Below are 16,759 nucleotides of genomic sequence, written 5' to 3'. Positions count from 1 at the left end.
CACACCCCATATATATTATTTTTTTTTCAAGTTTAACCCTTAGGACCTAATCCTTCTCCCATTGAAATGAATGACAAGACTCCTGTTAACTTCACTGAGAACACAATCCGGCCCTTAGACTGAAAACTCTTAGGAGCAGGAATTTGTCTTCATAAAGCAACACATACCAAGGAAATAATAGATGTCTAGAGACCAGAACAAAATATAAGTCATAGAACAGAAGAGCTCTCTAATTATATGAGGTTACAGAACAGTTTTGATGCCACAAGGATTTCCCTATATTAGCTACCTTCCAAATTTAATTCATTTAAAACATTGAAGGGTCCACTTTTTTTTTTTTTTTTAAAAGATGTACTTAAAGGTAAAAGGCAAAGTAAATTATATACTAGCTTGTTGACTCAATGACCACCACAAAATGCTAACAGCAGAGACAACAAAGTTTGGGAGCTACATCAGAAGAGTAACTATCTGGGCTTCCAGCTTAGCAAATTTCAGTCTATATGGTTAACAAAAATATCCAGCATTACCTTAGTAAGGAGCTATGGCAAACAAGAGCTACGGAAGGAATGTAACTCTCATGCTTCTGAGCATAAGACAACTTGTAACTATCAGGGTTAGGATGAAACTTCCTGACGACAGACCACTCCATTACTGCTTACTGCATGAGTTTCTGTTGAAGCATCTGTTGCTGGCCACTACCAGATACTAGCTAGACAGACCACTGGTCTGATGAAGTATGGCAATTCCTATACTTCTAAAGGAGCAGCATCACAGAGGTGATACATTACAGGAGGGAGCTAGTTGCAGTGTTTTGTCTACTTTGTGGTAAATTATGATGTAGAATCAGTGTCTTAGAAACAGTCCCTTGCCATCTTGGCCACAGGAGCGAGAGAGTAGTGTTTGCAGCTGTGAAGAATTAGGATAGGATATGAAAACAGCAGCCCAGAATGTAGAGTTGAACTACAATCCCTAATAGAACTGGCCAGAAATTTAGATTCTAAGTTTTTGGGGACAGGAATTGACTTTTGTGGGGCGGGGGCGGGGGGGTTGGTATACACACACACACATACACACACACACACACACACACGAGTGCCTAGCACCGTGGCCCCCAATCCCTGACTGGAGCCTCTAGAAGCTATTGTTACACTGTTAGGTGAAAGTTCAGCCTTCTCAGGTGCCTTGCACAGAGTCACTGGAGCTAAGAAAAACATGCTTGAGGACCCTTTTTTACATCCCAGCACTAGGAGCAGGGATGGGAAGAGACAGTTTATTGGCTTGTAGGGGTGTACATCATGCAATATTAGTGTACACTTTACACGGTTTAAATTGAAAGTCCATCTAATGGAAAGCTGGGACAGAGATGCATCTTCCATTAGGGTTCAATGTGGTCATACGTGGGTTTAGAAAGTCACTGGAGGTTGGGGCAGAGCACAGGTGTAAGAGTGCTCCTGTTTATCTTCCCTCCTGACAAGTCAAGCAGCTTCATTCCAGACTAGCTTCTTCAAGATCAACTCAAGGCAGAGGTTTCTGCAATAGTCAAGCTTTGAGGTAAACAGATGTGCAGTCCACATCAGAGAGGAAAAAGTGCATGTCTTGGCCAGTTGAAACTGAATAAGAGATTTCTTGTCACTGTTATCATCTGGGGAATCCAGGAGCAGCAATAAGTAGCAAGACTCTGAGTTTGCAAATCATCTAAGTGTAGATTGGCAGGTGCCCTCAGCTGACAGAGCAGCCACAGCTGTTAAAGCGAAGATTTTGAGAACCTGCCAGTCAACATCACAACAGTTTTATCCAGATTGATCTTAAACTAAATTGTTTTAATACAGGTTCCAACAAAGTAAATTGCAAATTACCAAATACTGGCAGGCTGGAATTTCTACTGGTCCAGACTAAAGCAGTCTACACTGAGCAAAATACCGATTATTTGGTATCTCGGCATTGCGTGGTCTCCCAATTTAATACGTCAGATTTAAACATGAGGGTGTATGCAATATAGTTTGAAGCCATTACATTTTCCGGAATTAGCAATTGTGATTGTAATGCCAACATGTTCAATTTGTTTGTAGATTATGCTTACTCCTTTCTGTCCTTGTACCTCAGTGGTACAGAAAAGCCATTCCAGACCCAGCTAACTCTACATGGGCTAAAAAGTACTCCTCTGCAGAGGTAAGTCACCTTTCAAAATTATTTTAATACTAAGCTTGTCATGCTCACCTTAAAAATGATTTTGGCCATACATGTCCATAATCTCCCAGTACAAAAAAAGTGTGAATTTATTATCTGTGGGCTGATTGCAGGAAATTACTTTGTGAATCTTATGGCCTGCTAAGATTATCACATATCAGCCTGATAAAAATAAGTTTCTGCATTGTCCTTGTAGGAGTAGTAGAATTAGAAAGGATGTTGTGTGGTAGCTATTTGCATTTTGACAGGGTGGAAGATGCTATCTGAATAATTAATATTTTTCCTCACCCATCAGGATGAGCTGAACTTAGATTCCAATCAGTTTTTAAGCTACTTCAGCAGTTTTGAAGAGCCTGAAACTATAGAAGTAGAGGAAGTCTTCATAAAAAGGGAACCAATGGCTTTCAAGGACATACCCATCTTCAACAAGATTAAAAACAGTGAAGGTCATGACTGGGAAACAATAGAAAACAGCTTTGAGAAACAGGAATCCACTGAAAAGAACTCTGAGTACAAACCTTTGGCCCCCAGCACACCAGATAATGGAGACAATTATAAGTGTCACCTGCCTTACTTGTACAAAAAAGTAGTACTGGAGGAAACAGAGCAAATTCAAACTGTTTCTGAGTACCTTACCAATCCACTTACAGACATGACTATGAACTATTTGCCTTCAAACATATTGTCTCCCATTATGGACACGAATAAAGAAAGCAATGAATTTGAATGCAAATCCTTCTCCATTTTCCCAGCAACTTCTGTTCTGATGCCAATGTTTTCTTGTGGAGGGAAACTTACTTTGGATGCAGTAAAAATTGACTGCAATTCTTTCACAGACTAAGCAGTCCAACTTGTATGTCTGTTTTTTGGTATTCTGGCCAGGTTCTGTGCACTTTAGTCAAATACACAAATCACAAAATTGTATTTGGTTTGATAGTACCAACTCATCCACTTCATGAAATTTAAAGGAAAGGTGTAAAATCTAAACATACAAATGGTTCGAGTTGTGTTTTGTGTCTTACTTTGTGAGATAGTACATGTTTTACATCTCTTTCTTGTGTGTTTTACATCTCTTCTTTCTTACATCTTATGAGAACCTGCTCTTGCGGTAGGTGACTTGTTCATACAGATAAGAAGTTGAGAGTTCTTACAGCAGAGCATACTTATATATTAACTGCCAAAAGTTCCATTTTAATGTAGAGAAGAGGTTCTCTACCTGGGTGAGGGAGGGAAATGGCACTGAATGTATTCTGGGTGTGTATGAGAAGCTTTAGGGGGAAAAAACCCTTACTGTGCACATTGTACCCACAGCTCTGAATAACTCTTGAGGTTTGAGGGAGACAGGGCATCCATCTTACACCCTAGCAGCTGTTCAATATACCACTCTTTTGCACTGCTGCTGGTGGTGACATTGCCTTCAGTGCTGAAGGAAGGTGGTAAGATGGAAGTCCCTTATGCTTAAATGGCTCTGTTTGAATCAGTGCCTTACTGTTTTTAATATTTAGTGAGAGTTGCATTTTTTTTTAAATTGGTATATGTACTAGTGGGGGGGACTACTACAAACACAAAGCAGAGTGGGGGAGGAGGGGTGCAATCAAATAAATTGAAGAACCACTGGTGTGGGGGGTAAAGGCTGCCCATCCCTGTCTTGTACCTGTGCAGGACATGGCTACACTGAAACCTTTGAAAACTAAGAAATACAGAGGGCAGATCCACACAACCCCCTCTCATCAACTTTAGACAGCCCACCGCACCCCCATCTTTGAGGTCTCAGATTATTTTTGTGGAGGGAGACCATGATCAAAAGCATTGCTGTATTCACACCCTACACATCACTGTAATAATCTTTGTACAAATTATGCCTTGAGAGGTATCTTTTGAAAATTAGTAACTCGCTGGTCAAAATATCACAGTGAAATGTATGTAGCAATATTATATATTATGTAAAGTTATGAATTCCCCATCTGATATTAGCACGTTCCAAAACCAGCCGGCTCTGCCCAGGCAAAAGTGGTTAAACAAGCCTGTTCTAAGTAAAGAACTGTGAGTTTACATATAAGATGTAAACAGGGTCTTCAAGACAGTAGGGGGAGAAGATGGCAGGAAACAGAACAATTTGGATTTCAGCAAACACAAGTAGGGGAGGAAAGCATGGAGCCTCCTTCACCACCAGACTCCATGTCGCCTTCTTTGCTGATTGAATGAACTTTACTTTGAAGAGTGACCCTCAGAAGAATCCACTTCAAAGGTTCATCAGACTGTAAAAGAATGGGGCAGAGATGCCCAAGCTATATCTTTCACCTAAGACAACAAAGGCACCAGCACCTTTGGGCCACTAGGAGAGATCCTTACCAAGGAAAGGGTCAATCACCCTGGTGCTGGAAGACTGGGGGTGAGAAAGGCCACCTTAAAACAAAACCTTCAACCAAAATTTGCTGGTTTAAGTTTTAGACGTGTGGTTTCACTTTTATTTGCTTGTAACAATCTCACTTTATTTCATACTTGAATTCACTTAAAATCTTTTTTACTAATAAATTTGTTTTATTTTTAATCTAAACCAATCCAGTGCTGTGTGTGAACTGAACTGTTTGGTAACACCAGTTAAATTAACAAATTGTTAAATATTGACTCTTTACAGGGGCAATAACCCATAATGTCTGAACTGTCCAGGAGAGGGCTGGACATTGCAGAACACATGTTTTTGGGGAACTCCAGGACTGGGCGTGCATTGGGGTCACCCTGCAAGTTGTTACTAACTCTGGTGGAAGCCAGAGTGTGACTGGAGTGTTGCTGACAGGTTGCTGAGGTCAGAGCTGTTGGACCAGCCACAGCCATGCCCAGATACTCAGGGTGTGACCTACATGCTGGTTGCGGCCCAGTTTGGGAGCGACAGCAGCAAGGCATTGTGAGGTAGCCTAAAGGGGGTGACAACCCCTCACTGGGCTGGATTGCACCCAAATGTAACAGAGGGAGTGTCAGGGGAAGGGGCTCTAGGTTCTGACTCATCCCTGCTCCTCAGCCCCAGAAGTGTCCCTGGTGGGACAGCTCCTCCCTCACCCTTAGCACTCCTCTTCTCCAAAATTTGCATAAGGGATCATCACCAAAGGGGCTGCTTCTCTGATGGGGCAGAGCCATAAGGAGAGGAGGAGGAACCACCCCCACCAGGGTGTTGTAAAATAAATAAATAATTTCTTTTTTGGGGGGAACAACCACCTGATTTTTATTTCAATTGGATTTTCTATTTAAGTATTTTAGATTTTTTTTAAAAAATAAGCCTGTTTAAAATGAAATCTGTATCCATTACTAATTATGTTAAAGCCTAAATTTATGCTAATCTCTTAAAACACTTTAAATAAATATGCTGAATCCATGGTGGAGCCTCTACCTAAAACTTAAAGGCTGTTTTGCTATATGAAAGATATTTCTCCCCGATTCTAACTTTTGAGGTCAAGTTTTATAAATATGGCACAAATAGGTCCTGTACAGTATTAAGGGCTTGATCCTGTGGAGGACCCCAGGCACTGTGCTACTGGGTGCAAGACCCTGGCAAAGTCATCACAGGCATTGGGACCTGGCCTCTGACTCCAGGAGACATCATTATGTATCATCTCATCAGGATCATACAGTGAGCCACTGGGTGGTCTCATACTCCTATTTTATAGCTTCTCTCCCCGAGTGCCAATTGGTTCAGTTCTCCAATTGTGACTCCATCTACCATGGAAACTTACTCTCCAGCCCATGGGAAAACACTGATGTGCTCAGAAATGACGAGCCCTTGCTTCTAGTTGGTTCTGGGCCCTTGTCTACTTGCACCTGTACCTTGACAAAACTACAAAGAAATCCATTTCTCAACTGCCCTCTCGGTCTCTAAACCAGTGGTTCTCTACCTGCAGCCCAATCAGCACACAGCTGCGGCCCATGTGTTATCCTCAGGGCCATACAGGGAGTATATATATATATTGTATGGATGCAGCCCACATAAGAATAGAGAGCTGTATATGCAGCCCACAAATGGTAAACAGGTTGAAAACCACTGCTTTAAACAAAATGCTACCATGCAAAAGGCATGTGAGTTCATCAGCAGAAGTCCTGGATTGTTAGTTCTTTTGTTTTTTCTGGGGGTATGGGTGGGAGTGGGGCAGGGGAGCTGCATAACAAGGGAGAAGCAGCAAGTGTGCAACTAGAAAGAAGCAACACTGGCGTCAAGATAGGACATGGGGAAGAAGAGACAAGTCTTGAGAGTGCAGCCTCTAGTGTTGAGTTCAACACCTGGGAACTTCAGGGGAAAAAACTGCCAAGGCTGGTAGGTCATAAAAAAAGACCCTGTTTGGGAATGTTTTCAAGAAATTCCTGGACATCTGGGTAAAAAAAAAAAAAAAAAAAAAAGGAACACATACCACATGTAAACAGTGCAACAAACAGGTGCAAGACCTGGTTGTCAGAATGAAACATGAAAAATGCTCTTCAGAAGGAATAGCTTTGACTATGATTACATGGACATCTCTGAACAATCTGGATCAGCTGGTTAGTAAACTTAATTTTTGCACTATTCTTATGGACTACCATGCCTACCATGTTTTACTCTGCTATTAGAGGATCATCATAGATTTGTGTTTTGGGTGGATTACACATTTGAATTTCAAAATATAATTGGCATGTTAGTCTGTTGTGGGAGTATTTATCAATTACCTTTATACTGTTACTGGTGGACTTCTGAAATGAATTTTATTGCTCAGTACAAATAAATCTCAAGTGAAGATTTCCTGTTTGAAAGTAAAGTCTTATTAGGTTTTTATGAATTTTAACAAGATTTTTTCCCCCAAGCAGTTTGGTAGAGATAAAGATTTAAATAGATTTTGATAGTCCTCACAATTTATTATTTTCCCTATAAAACAGGGCTTAGAATAAGTTATATCACCTAGACGGTGGTACAGACAGCTGCAGTACGAGGAATCTTTCATTTACCATCTTTTTTTAAAAAGCAGCGTACTTAAGTAATAGAGTGAGAATGACTTTTGTTGCCATTTTGTTTCAGAGGGTTATGAATGTCCATCACCTGCAATATCTAACTTCAGAGTCAGCTGCTGTTACTGCCAGCAGTGTTGTAAAGTAAACATACAAGACACAGACAGTAATATACACACACACTCATGACTATCATCATCTAGTAAAGCCATGGATGAGTTCATCATCAGGACCAGCAGGAATGGCTGGGAACCACAGACCTCAGAGCCCTGCAACCCTCAGTTTCCCCCTCTGTGCCCCGTCAGGTTTGGGGGTGGGGGCAGGGACAGAAGGGCCTCTGGTAGTTGAGAGGCTCTGAACAACCCAGCTTCTCCTGCCACAGACAGGAGCTGCACCACTGAGGATTGGGGCAGTGCTGGGCTCCCAGGACCACTACAGCCCTAGCTCTGCCCCTTGCACTGTTTGGGGGCTGGAGCTGACAGCAATGCAGGTCCCACCTTAACTCAGCTGCAGACAGAGGCGGGTAAGGAGTTGTACTCCTCAGAGCTCCTCATTTTGAAAAATGAGGCTGTTTAAGTTCTCAATGCAGGAGCCCTTCAACAGCATTTATCATTCGAGTACAGGCAGAATAGTTATGTGCAAAGGGGAGGACGTGAACTCATAGTACATGGGTGTTGCTCAGGTTCAAGGACTACAGCATGTCACCTTGAGCTAGTTACTCTGATGGCAGGAGCCTGCTAACAGTCTGAATCCCTGTCCTGCTGCACATGCACAAAATGACTTTCTTTGGCACATCAACTTGGCTGATGCCACCTGCAGATCCAACTTTCACCCTGCATAACTTTTTAACTATTGCTTCGCCAGAGGGATGCCTGACACTAGCCGAGACCAGGCTGAGTGTGTGAATCAGAATCACCATTCTGAGCCCCAAGTATGAGCAAAAAAACCCACTGTAAAATTGAGGTCACGTGGTCTTAAAAATATAAAGGGACACTAGAACGCCACACTCAAACTCCAGCCTTAGACCACTCCAGCCTTGAGCCTTGCTGAAGCACAGTTCGCTTCAAGGCAATGGAAATATGCACAATTTTAGAGCACTTCACTGATTTTTTCTTTTGCCCTGGTTAAGCAGTACACTAGTCTCAAGTTTAAGTATAGTGGTGCTATTGCCCACTGTATTACAGATGTGTACATGGGTAACTGGAGAAAGGGCTTCCTACTACATTTTTGCAGCAGGTTATATGAATCACTAAGCAAAAGTGATCTTGCTTTTTTGAGTGAACCAATGGCAGTTAGGAGGAATAGTTTCCAGGAATGAACAAACAGGCAACAAGAATCTGCCAACAGCAAAATCTTTGACTGTTTATTAAAATATTCTAGTTACAGATTTTAAAATATTTTCTATACATTCTATGATTTTATTCACTTAAAATCTTGGAAATCTGAAAACTAAGTTGCTTTATTCACAGTCTTCTTTTTCATCGGATACTGACTTGTTAGCTACCGTATGACTGGTCACATGTTCTGGGTCACAGATTAAGTTTTTAATATGAGGTATTTTTTAAAATATAGACATTTCAAACAGATCTGAAGTAGTTCAGATTTTTGACTTACCTTTAATGTATTCCTTTGACCTTCTTTACTCAAGATTTATAACAGCAGTTCCCCTTTCAAGGCAGGTAAAGCAAGTGCTTCAACAAATGGATTAAGATTTTAGCTTGTTGCATTGCAACTATTTCAATACTATCCCAAACCGCTGTTGAAATGCTATTTTCTAATTTCCTGATGAAACAATCCTCAGTGAATCTGCAGAGATCTATACTCCCAAAGCCATGATACCAAAGGAGAATTTCCCAAACTCCTCCCTTCCCCCCCACCCCGTAGTAGAAATGCACCATTATTGCAAAAGACTGCTGCATTTGAAGCACAGCTTTTTCCACCAAGACCAATGTAGCATCCATACTCAGAAGTGAAGTAAACTCAAGTAACTCTTGCAGGTCAGGGAGGAAGCCCTTTATTTGTCTGCACAGTTCCAAAAGACTTTTTATTCCAACTATTGCCTCTTTGTCAACATAGAAACTTACCATATGGACCCTAGCATATCTGTCCTCAACATCAAAAGATCTGTCATGACATTCCTGTGGATTTTGCATGAAATACAATCACACCAATTTCCCTGTAGTCGTTGCACTTGGTCTGTAGTCAAGCATCAAAACAATCAAAGATAATTAGCAACAACAAAATACTATCTTATGGTCTTATACATCAGTCTAATATTTTGATATTGCTTGTACATAGGAATTCATTTTAATAAATTAGAGACTGTGCATGTGAAATAGCTATTTTTCAGTATGTACGTTATTTAGCTCTTTTTTTTTTAATTGGAAAGAAGAGATGTGAAAATTCATGGTACAGCGCCCGCAGCCACTTCTCGGGTGGAGCACCCTTCCGGTTGCTGTACAGATTAGCAGCAGAATGACGCTCCAATGCCTGCAAGATTTTTTTTAAAGCAAATTTTAGTCTTAGAATTAAAATAGCCAAATTATGATCACCTCTGAAATGGTTCCCGCAGGGTTTCAAATAAATTTTGCTTTTAACCAGCCCTTCCGAAAAATTGTCATCTTGTTCCTCTTTATTCCTGAGCTGAGAAGACGACTCAGTTAAGCGTCTTGCATCAAATTCCTTCTCTGTCATACAATTAGACATGAGCATGTGTTACCTTCATACAACCAATCATGGCATCTTAATGACCAAGAATATAACTTAGGCTCATGAAAATAGGTTACATACAAATAAAGTAAATCTAGCCAGTTGTCATCGATATACTTAGACATTCTTGAAGAAAGTCTATTTCCATCATATTTGAGTCTTTTTTTTTTTTTTTTTTTAAAGAACACCTAGTTTTAAATTTGGGTAGCAAAACTGATGCATTTAAAAAAGTGCTTTGGTATAAATCAACAAGTCTATAACAAGTACACCTGAGGGAGGACTAAAACTGACAAATGTACATGAACTGCTATAGTACATCTTGTTCCAGATGAATGGCATAATAGAAGCTGCAGCATTCGGCCTAAGGTCTGTACTCTAAGTAAAAGTGTCTGCACAAGGAAGTTGCCCCAATTTAACTCAATCAGTAATTTCCTTGTGTAGACAAGGCTTAATGTGACCAACCCGACTAACTCAACAGTTGCTCCTCCTTGGCCTTCTGGTTAACATCAGGCATAGTGTCCGGTTAGTGTTTTATCCCATCTATAACCTACCTTTGCAGTGGGTGGCCTGAAAGATTCCAGCTGATGCTTTCCATCTCTAAATTGTATAGTAGTCTGATCGCAAGTAACCAATGTCTTCTCAAACATTACTATTTCAGTGCTATACATTTCTGCTATTCTGCAATAGGTCACTGAACTTCAAAATTAGAACTGGCAATTTGTTCTTACCCCACTGTTGAAAAGTCCTTTACAGGTAGAAAAGATTACAATCACTTTTAAAGACATTTGAGCTAAGATTTTAATATCTGATCAATGAATGACAACTGAATCCAATATACCACAAAGCTTATCTACCAGCTCTAAAGTCTATTTTTGAACATCTGCCAATTGCCACTGAAGCAAAAATAAGTAACCTTGTCTTCATTGTCTCTCTTCTACACCTAATTCGGGCTTGAACTAACGTTCGAGAGATCTGGAGTCTGCTGGCCTTTAAGAGGTAGGATTATATGTAATTTGGAGAGGCAATTTTTCAGAGCTAGAAGGAAATCTGGGAACAGGAAAATGGATTGCACAAAATTAGAAGCTCCAGAAACTTTTCAGCAAAATAACTGTACCACAAAAAGGCACATTGGAATAGCGTGAAGTGCAAAAAAAAGTTATATAAAGGAACCTCATTTTACATCTTACTTAGCAGATAATGGCCATCAGCAGAGAGTTCAAAGCCACTCAAATCATACAAGGGTTAAAAGTCTTTCCTATGCATATTTTAGGCTGCTCTGCAATAAAAAATGGGGACAGAGCAGTTTTAAAGAACTCTTCTAGTCCGCTTTTTAATTTGGAAATTAGTGATGTGCTTTATTGCTGGGGAAATCTTCACAAAGCTTTGTAATGGCTCCATTGCCACCATTCCAATACAAAAAAAAAAAAAAAATCAGGCTCATTTGCAATCACAAGCCTTAGCAGAGGAACTACACAATTTGACATTCATTGTGTCAAGGGCTTCACAGAATTTCAATCTGTTATGACTATAACTTAATATAAAGCCCAGTACCAGGAGTTAGGAGACAAGTACATCCCCAATTCACTGTGTCACCCTGGCCAAGTCCCTTAGCCTGTTTCTGCATGGTAAAATTGGAATATTTCTACTCTTCACAGCTGTTGTAAAGGCTATTTATTAATACTGTAAAGTGTATTGTGCTCCCTTGACGACAGATGCTACTTATACTTATTGTCAAAACACTTCACACGGTAATTGTCATAAAACATGTTGTAGAAATTATCCACAATATATAGATTAAGGAAAGGCAGAAAGCAAGCTTTGCCACCCATGCCAATGTATGTACATAATTACTACTAGCCCACCACTTGTGTTTGGGGTGTATACTCCCACTGACATGCAAGGTATTTATGCCCCAAACCCATTAGCCCTGATCAGAATATTCCCTCTAATCCCCACAGATATCAGTGGGAGGAACCTGGATCTCCCCCTCCCCCAAACCATTTGATCTTGGAGTCATGATGAACAAGTGTTTTAAGATCACTAGGATCACTTTCAATATTCATTTTATTTTTGCAGTTAGGATGGCCAAACCATGCTAAGGATGGAGACAGTCATAGCAATTGAAAATGAATGCAGCAATAAATTGGTCGTTTCATTCCCAAAGAATTTGCTTGCTCAGTGGTTTCACAAAAATTTGCAATGAGAGAGAGAATATCACCATCATGTTTGTGCTGCTACTGACAAAACATTTTCTCTTGAGTACAACATAAAGGTATTTGAACTCTAGAACATATTTTATTATCACCTAGGAAACCAGGTCATGGACCATTCTAACATACAAACAGAACAAAAAGATGGTGACTTGTAGTGATATTAGAAGGGGCTTGAAGGGGAATTTTTTTTTTTTTAATAAAAAAACCCCAAACCTGCATGCTTATTTTATACTATCACCAGCAACGGACAATTCAGTCTCTTTTCTCCTTAACAGTCTTAAGTATCTATGGTTAGAAAGTTAATCTTCTATGTAGCAATGCAAGTCTCAGTGCTACCATTTTGCTGAAGGAGCAGGAGTGCTCATTGCCTTTTATCTTGTGATTCCAGTATTTCATTTTGGATTTAATCAATTTGACTTTAAAAACTGGGCAACTGTTGCCTTGTGATCACAGAGAGAACAGTGAAGTCTTTATTTTTATTCAGTGTTCTGTATAAAAAGTGAATTACAACAAGCAATGTGAACTCTCTGAAGTGCACATTTTAAAGGCTGCTTAATATACTGATCACATGTTAATTAACTCAACTGCAATATCCTGTGACCAATCCCATGTCACTTGTATACTTTCCCCACCATTAAACACTGGAAAAATTCAGTGTTTATGAAAGTGAGAGTGCTAACATTGGCAAGAGTAAAGCCACCCACACTTGGCACTATTAAACAGCATGGTGGCCCTGTCCAAGACTAAACATTTGAAATAAGCTAGGCCGTTACAGAATTTGGTGCATAGACAAATTTTCTCAGACACAGAAGTGGTTTTATGTCATTACATCCAATAAAGAATGGCCTTATTTCATTTTAAACTGTTCACACACGCATAACAGATATACTGTATGTCCAGCACCGTTTTGCCGCAGAGCTGAAAAAAATGAAAAATGTTTAGTATTTGTAGTCACTGCTAAATTCATTTTAAAAAAAAAGACAAGTATATATGAGGCGACATAGCATATTAAAATGGTTTCTTTTCAGCTCAAAAGCACAGCGGCCAGCAAACAATACTTTGATCTTTGACTAGAAGTGGTCATATAATGACCTAGCTGCCTGAAACCCTGGGTAGACTATAACCCTCAAATTTGATACCAGAATTCTCATACTCGGGTCCCTAAAATGCATGTCAGAGATGCTGAACACCTGCAGTTTCCACTGAATTTCCAGCCAGCAGTGGGAATGTTGATAGAGAGCACTGACTTCTCATGTGTAAGTGCGAGGCTACAGCTAGTCAAAGTGGAACTGCCGCTTTTTTTGGTCCTTAGGCTAAACCAAGAAGTACAGGTGTGTGGTAACCTGCAAGCCTCTTCTGACTGCTAGTGCATCTTACCCTGGACAAGCTCTAACAGTCCCAGGACTCTGAGCAGACAGCCAGTTGTTTATCAGAGCAGTGCGCACAACAGCTACTTCACTAGTGACAAGAACAGAAATCACTGCTCTTTTACTCTATGTAAAACTGAAAGCTTGCTGAAGGCAAAATGAAAATAGCTTTAAGGCATGACAAAGGTTTGTTCTGAAGGAAGAGCAATCTTTACAATGGAACTGAAAATTCACCTGTGAACAAAGTACACTTAAATCATGCCACATGGGCTTCAAGCAGCCTTGCAGACAGCCAAGACTATATTTGAATTTTCTAGCTTCATACAGGGCCACTTTCTAATGAAAGTGGTCTGAAAAACAAAGACACTTTTTCTCCCTAAGGAAATACCTGGCTTTTTACCCTATCTGCTTCATTTTCAGGTCCCAGAGGTTTATTGCTCTACAGCAACACAGCCTGGAGTACATGCAAAGGTCTTCAGTCCTATGTGTCCAATGGTTTATCATTAGACTTGTCAGACAGTACAACATATTTGGCTATGACATCCAAGATCTCACCCTTTTCAAGCGCTGCATATTTCATCCATTAATAACTTTGGTAGAAGATTCTGGTAGGGCATGTCAAAGAAAAATTAGTACCTAAGGGTAAGTACCTTATGACATCTTCCCACAACCAAATTAGATGCCTGTATTATAAATCATTTGAGAATGGGAGTCTAAAAACAGCTATTTTATTTGACAAACATTCTCCTAGCACTCAACCACTTAGGTTTTACATACTGCTGCACATCACTTCATGTACAGCTAGCTGATTCTAGAAGTTCAGCATCAATAACTGTAATTAAGCAGTTAATATATTCTTTGCTATTATAGAATTTAAGATCTATGAAGTCTGTTGACCCAGTAGTCAGTTTCAATGTGAAACTTGCTTAAAAGCCTCATTTCAAGCTTGAAAAATTGATTGGCATCAATCATAAAATCCATTCAGACCCAGAGATAAAGTACTTAAACTCCATAGTCTGTATAAGCGCTTGTAAGTGAGAATAAAACATTTCTTTCCCCAACTTTTCTTTATTTCACTAGCAAGAATGTTACTTTACTCTTTTTATTGCAGAAGCCAACACAGCTGCCTCGGTATATGGATCAGTGAACCAGGATCATAAGAGATCAGCGGGAATCTGTGCATCCATTAGTGCTGTTGTAGAGCATTATGCAGACTTGCATTGTGTTAATCATATCACACAAGTGGAAGCATTTAACTTTACAAGTGTAAATAAATGCAGATGGGGGAGGGATACTGAGGCTAAATGAGGCTGACGCTATCCCTATAATCAATCATAAAATAGGTTAGAAAACACTTGGAAGTGTCAGTCCTAAGCAGATGTACTGCATTTATTAAGGGACATGGGTATACAAATCAATGTCACTTGGCAAAAGGTATTGGGTCAAATGACAGTAAATCTTTTGTCTTTGAAAGTAACAGGTGCAAACACCATATCCACAAAAAAGGCTTTTTATCCTTGTTTAATTTTCCTTCAAATAGTTTATGCTCTTTTCCATGAGGCCAACACTTGTATTTCTCTATCAATCTTAATATTTTCTACCAGGATCAATGGTATTCAGGTTATAAGATGAACTTTCATGCTCAAGCCTTTGAATTAGTACAATCATAAGCCAATTTGTACTGTGATTCTGTCCATTTCCTTCCACAAACATGGAGTGAACTTTTCTGTTCTGACCCAGCTTTTTTAAATATGAACAAGCTCTAGTCATAGCATGGCAGCATGATGAGCAAGCAAGAGGACAAGACAAGTTACTGAAGAGACGCTCATCAATAGCAAATATTGGAACTACTCAGTGGAAGGAGACATTTACCCAAAGCAAAGTCCACTGCTGGCAATGGATATGCCAAGGCACTACCACCGTAAGATTTAGAACACTTGAGACAAACTAGAAGAGACGCCTGAACCTAAACGGATTCTTGTATCTGTTTTCAGGACACTTTTAAAAAGAGCATGAAAATAAACCTTTACGTCAGTTAACACCCACTAACAGGAGAGAGAGAGAGAGAGAGAGAGAGAGAGAGAGAACTTCACAGTTTTAGTTCTTGACATAAATGGACTAAAAAAAGGCAAATTTACATCTATCAGAAGAACAGCAGATGGACCAACTTTATGTACAAGCTGTCTTTAAAAGGTGTATTATATCTGACATGTTATTCAAGGTATTGCTCTATACTTTGATATGCAAAGAGGCAGACAACTTCTGTGACAAAGTCACGGTAGCAAGGCTCAAAATGCTTGACTGGCACAGGAGTAGTCTGGATAAAGAGTTAAGATTCGTGGTGGAGAGCGCAAATATATAGTTTGGGTGGAAGGGGTTCTTTTACAGCAAAAGTTTTCCAATTAAGGTGATTCTGGAAATCAAGCTATTTGCAGAGTTGTATCATCAGTTGTATTCCTAATTGACAGATGCCATTATAACCTTCAACACATTCCATGATGTGGAATGTGCAATTGCAAAGGGAGCAAAAGTAATTAATGAAGGTTTACCTCTTGGTGCCAGGAACTGGAATACCCCAATGCTAAGCATCTGTGTAAAACGTGTTTAGTGTCAGAAGATCTGACTCAGGAACAAAAAATGTCACCTTCCACTGTTGGAAAAATTTACTCCTTCACACAGCCTACTATTTTAAACTGATAAGTGAGTGCACTACAAGAGTCTAATCCAATGATATTAACATTTGGATAAATCCGCACAAATGCATATTGGGGTTTTTTGGGTGGAAAATAGTTTAGATAAAGCAAGCCAGCTAAACAGCAAAAGTTTCATATGCAAAGGCTTCCAATATTTTTTGCCTGTCCTATACAGCTTTTAAAAAAATAGGGCATTACCATTTGTTTTCTATCTACCTGGTTAAGAAACTACAAATATTTTATAAATTGCTCTAAGAATAAAACATTAAATAAAATGAGCAACCTCTTTCTAGTCTCCTAACAAATGCTGCAGACAAAAGAAAAAAAACCTAAGAATTTTTTTTTTTTTTTTTTTATTATTAGTCATTCTCTCAAGTCCTTTCATATTTGGAAAGTGGTAATGTTCCTGTTCACAGGGATTAAATTAACCTAGAAGGAATTTCTACAAGGCGTAGCACGTCTTCTTACAGTCACCCTCTGAAAAACATTTATTTGTCAGCGAGTAATCAGAGACCAAAGGGTGAAGAAATGGAACAAAAATTCAGAACAAAATTTAGAGCAAAAAGGTAAGGTTGTTTTTGGTTGTATCCATGCAGACCAAAGATGTCTGCTTTTGAAGGGATTT

At 39.6% G+C, this 16,759-nt stretch overlaps 1 protein-coding gene across 4 annotated transcripts in view; it reads left to right on the top strand.

Annotated features, from left to right (window-relative positions):
- The window catches only part of IL12RB2 (interleukin 12 receptor subunit beta 2), a 36,779-nt gene extending 32,028 nt beyond the window's left edge, over positions 1 to 4,751 (top strand). For 2 of the 4 annotated variants that reach the window (XM_043490753.1, XM_038414926.2), the window contains 2 exons: positions 2,070 to 2,169; positions 2,483 to 4,744. In XM_043490753.1, coding sequence (XP_043346688.1) covers positions 2,070 to 2,169; positions 2,483 to 3,028 — 646 coding nt within the window. In that variant the 3' untranslated portion in view covers positions 3,029 to 4,744. Of the gene's footprint in view, positions 1 to 2,069; positions 2,170 to 2,482 lie in introns of all 4 variants that reach the window. The other 2 variants (XM_043490752.1, XM_043490754.1) reach the window with 2 other exon arrangements.
- Positions 4,752 to 16,759: the final 12,008 nt, after the last annotated feature.

Source organism: Dermochelys coriacea, chromosome 8, assembly GCF_009764565.3.
Source record: "Dermochelys coriacea isolate rDerCor1 chromosome 8, rDerCor1.pri.v4, whole genome shotgun sequence".
In the NCBI taxonomy this organism is placed as follows: domain Eukaryota; kingdom Metazoa; phylum Chordata; order Testudines; family Dermochelyidae; genus Dermochelys; species Dermochelys coriacea.
This window is presented reverse-complemented; position numbering and strand designations above follow the sequence as displayed.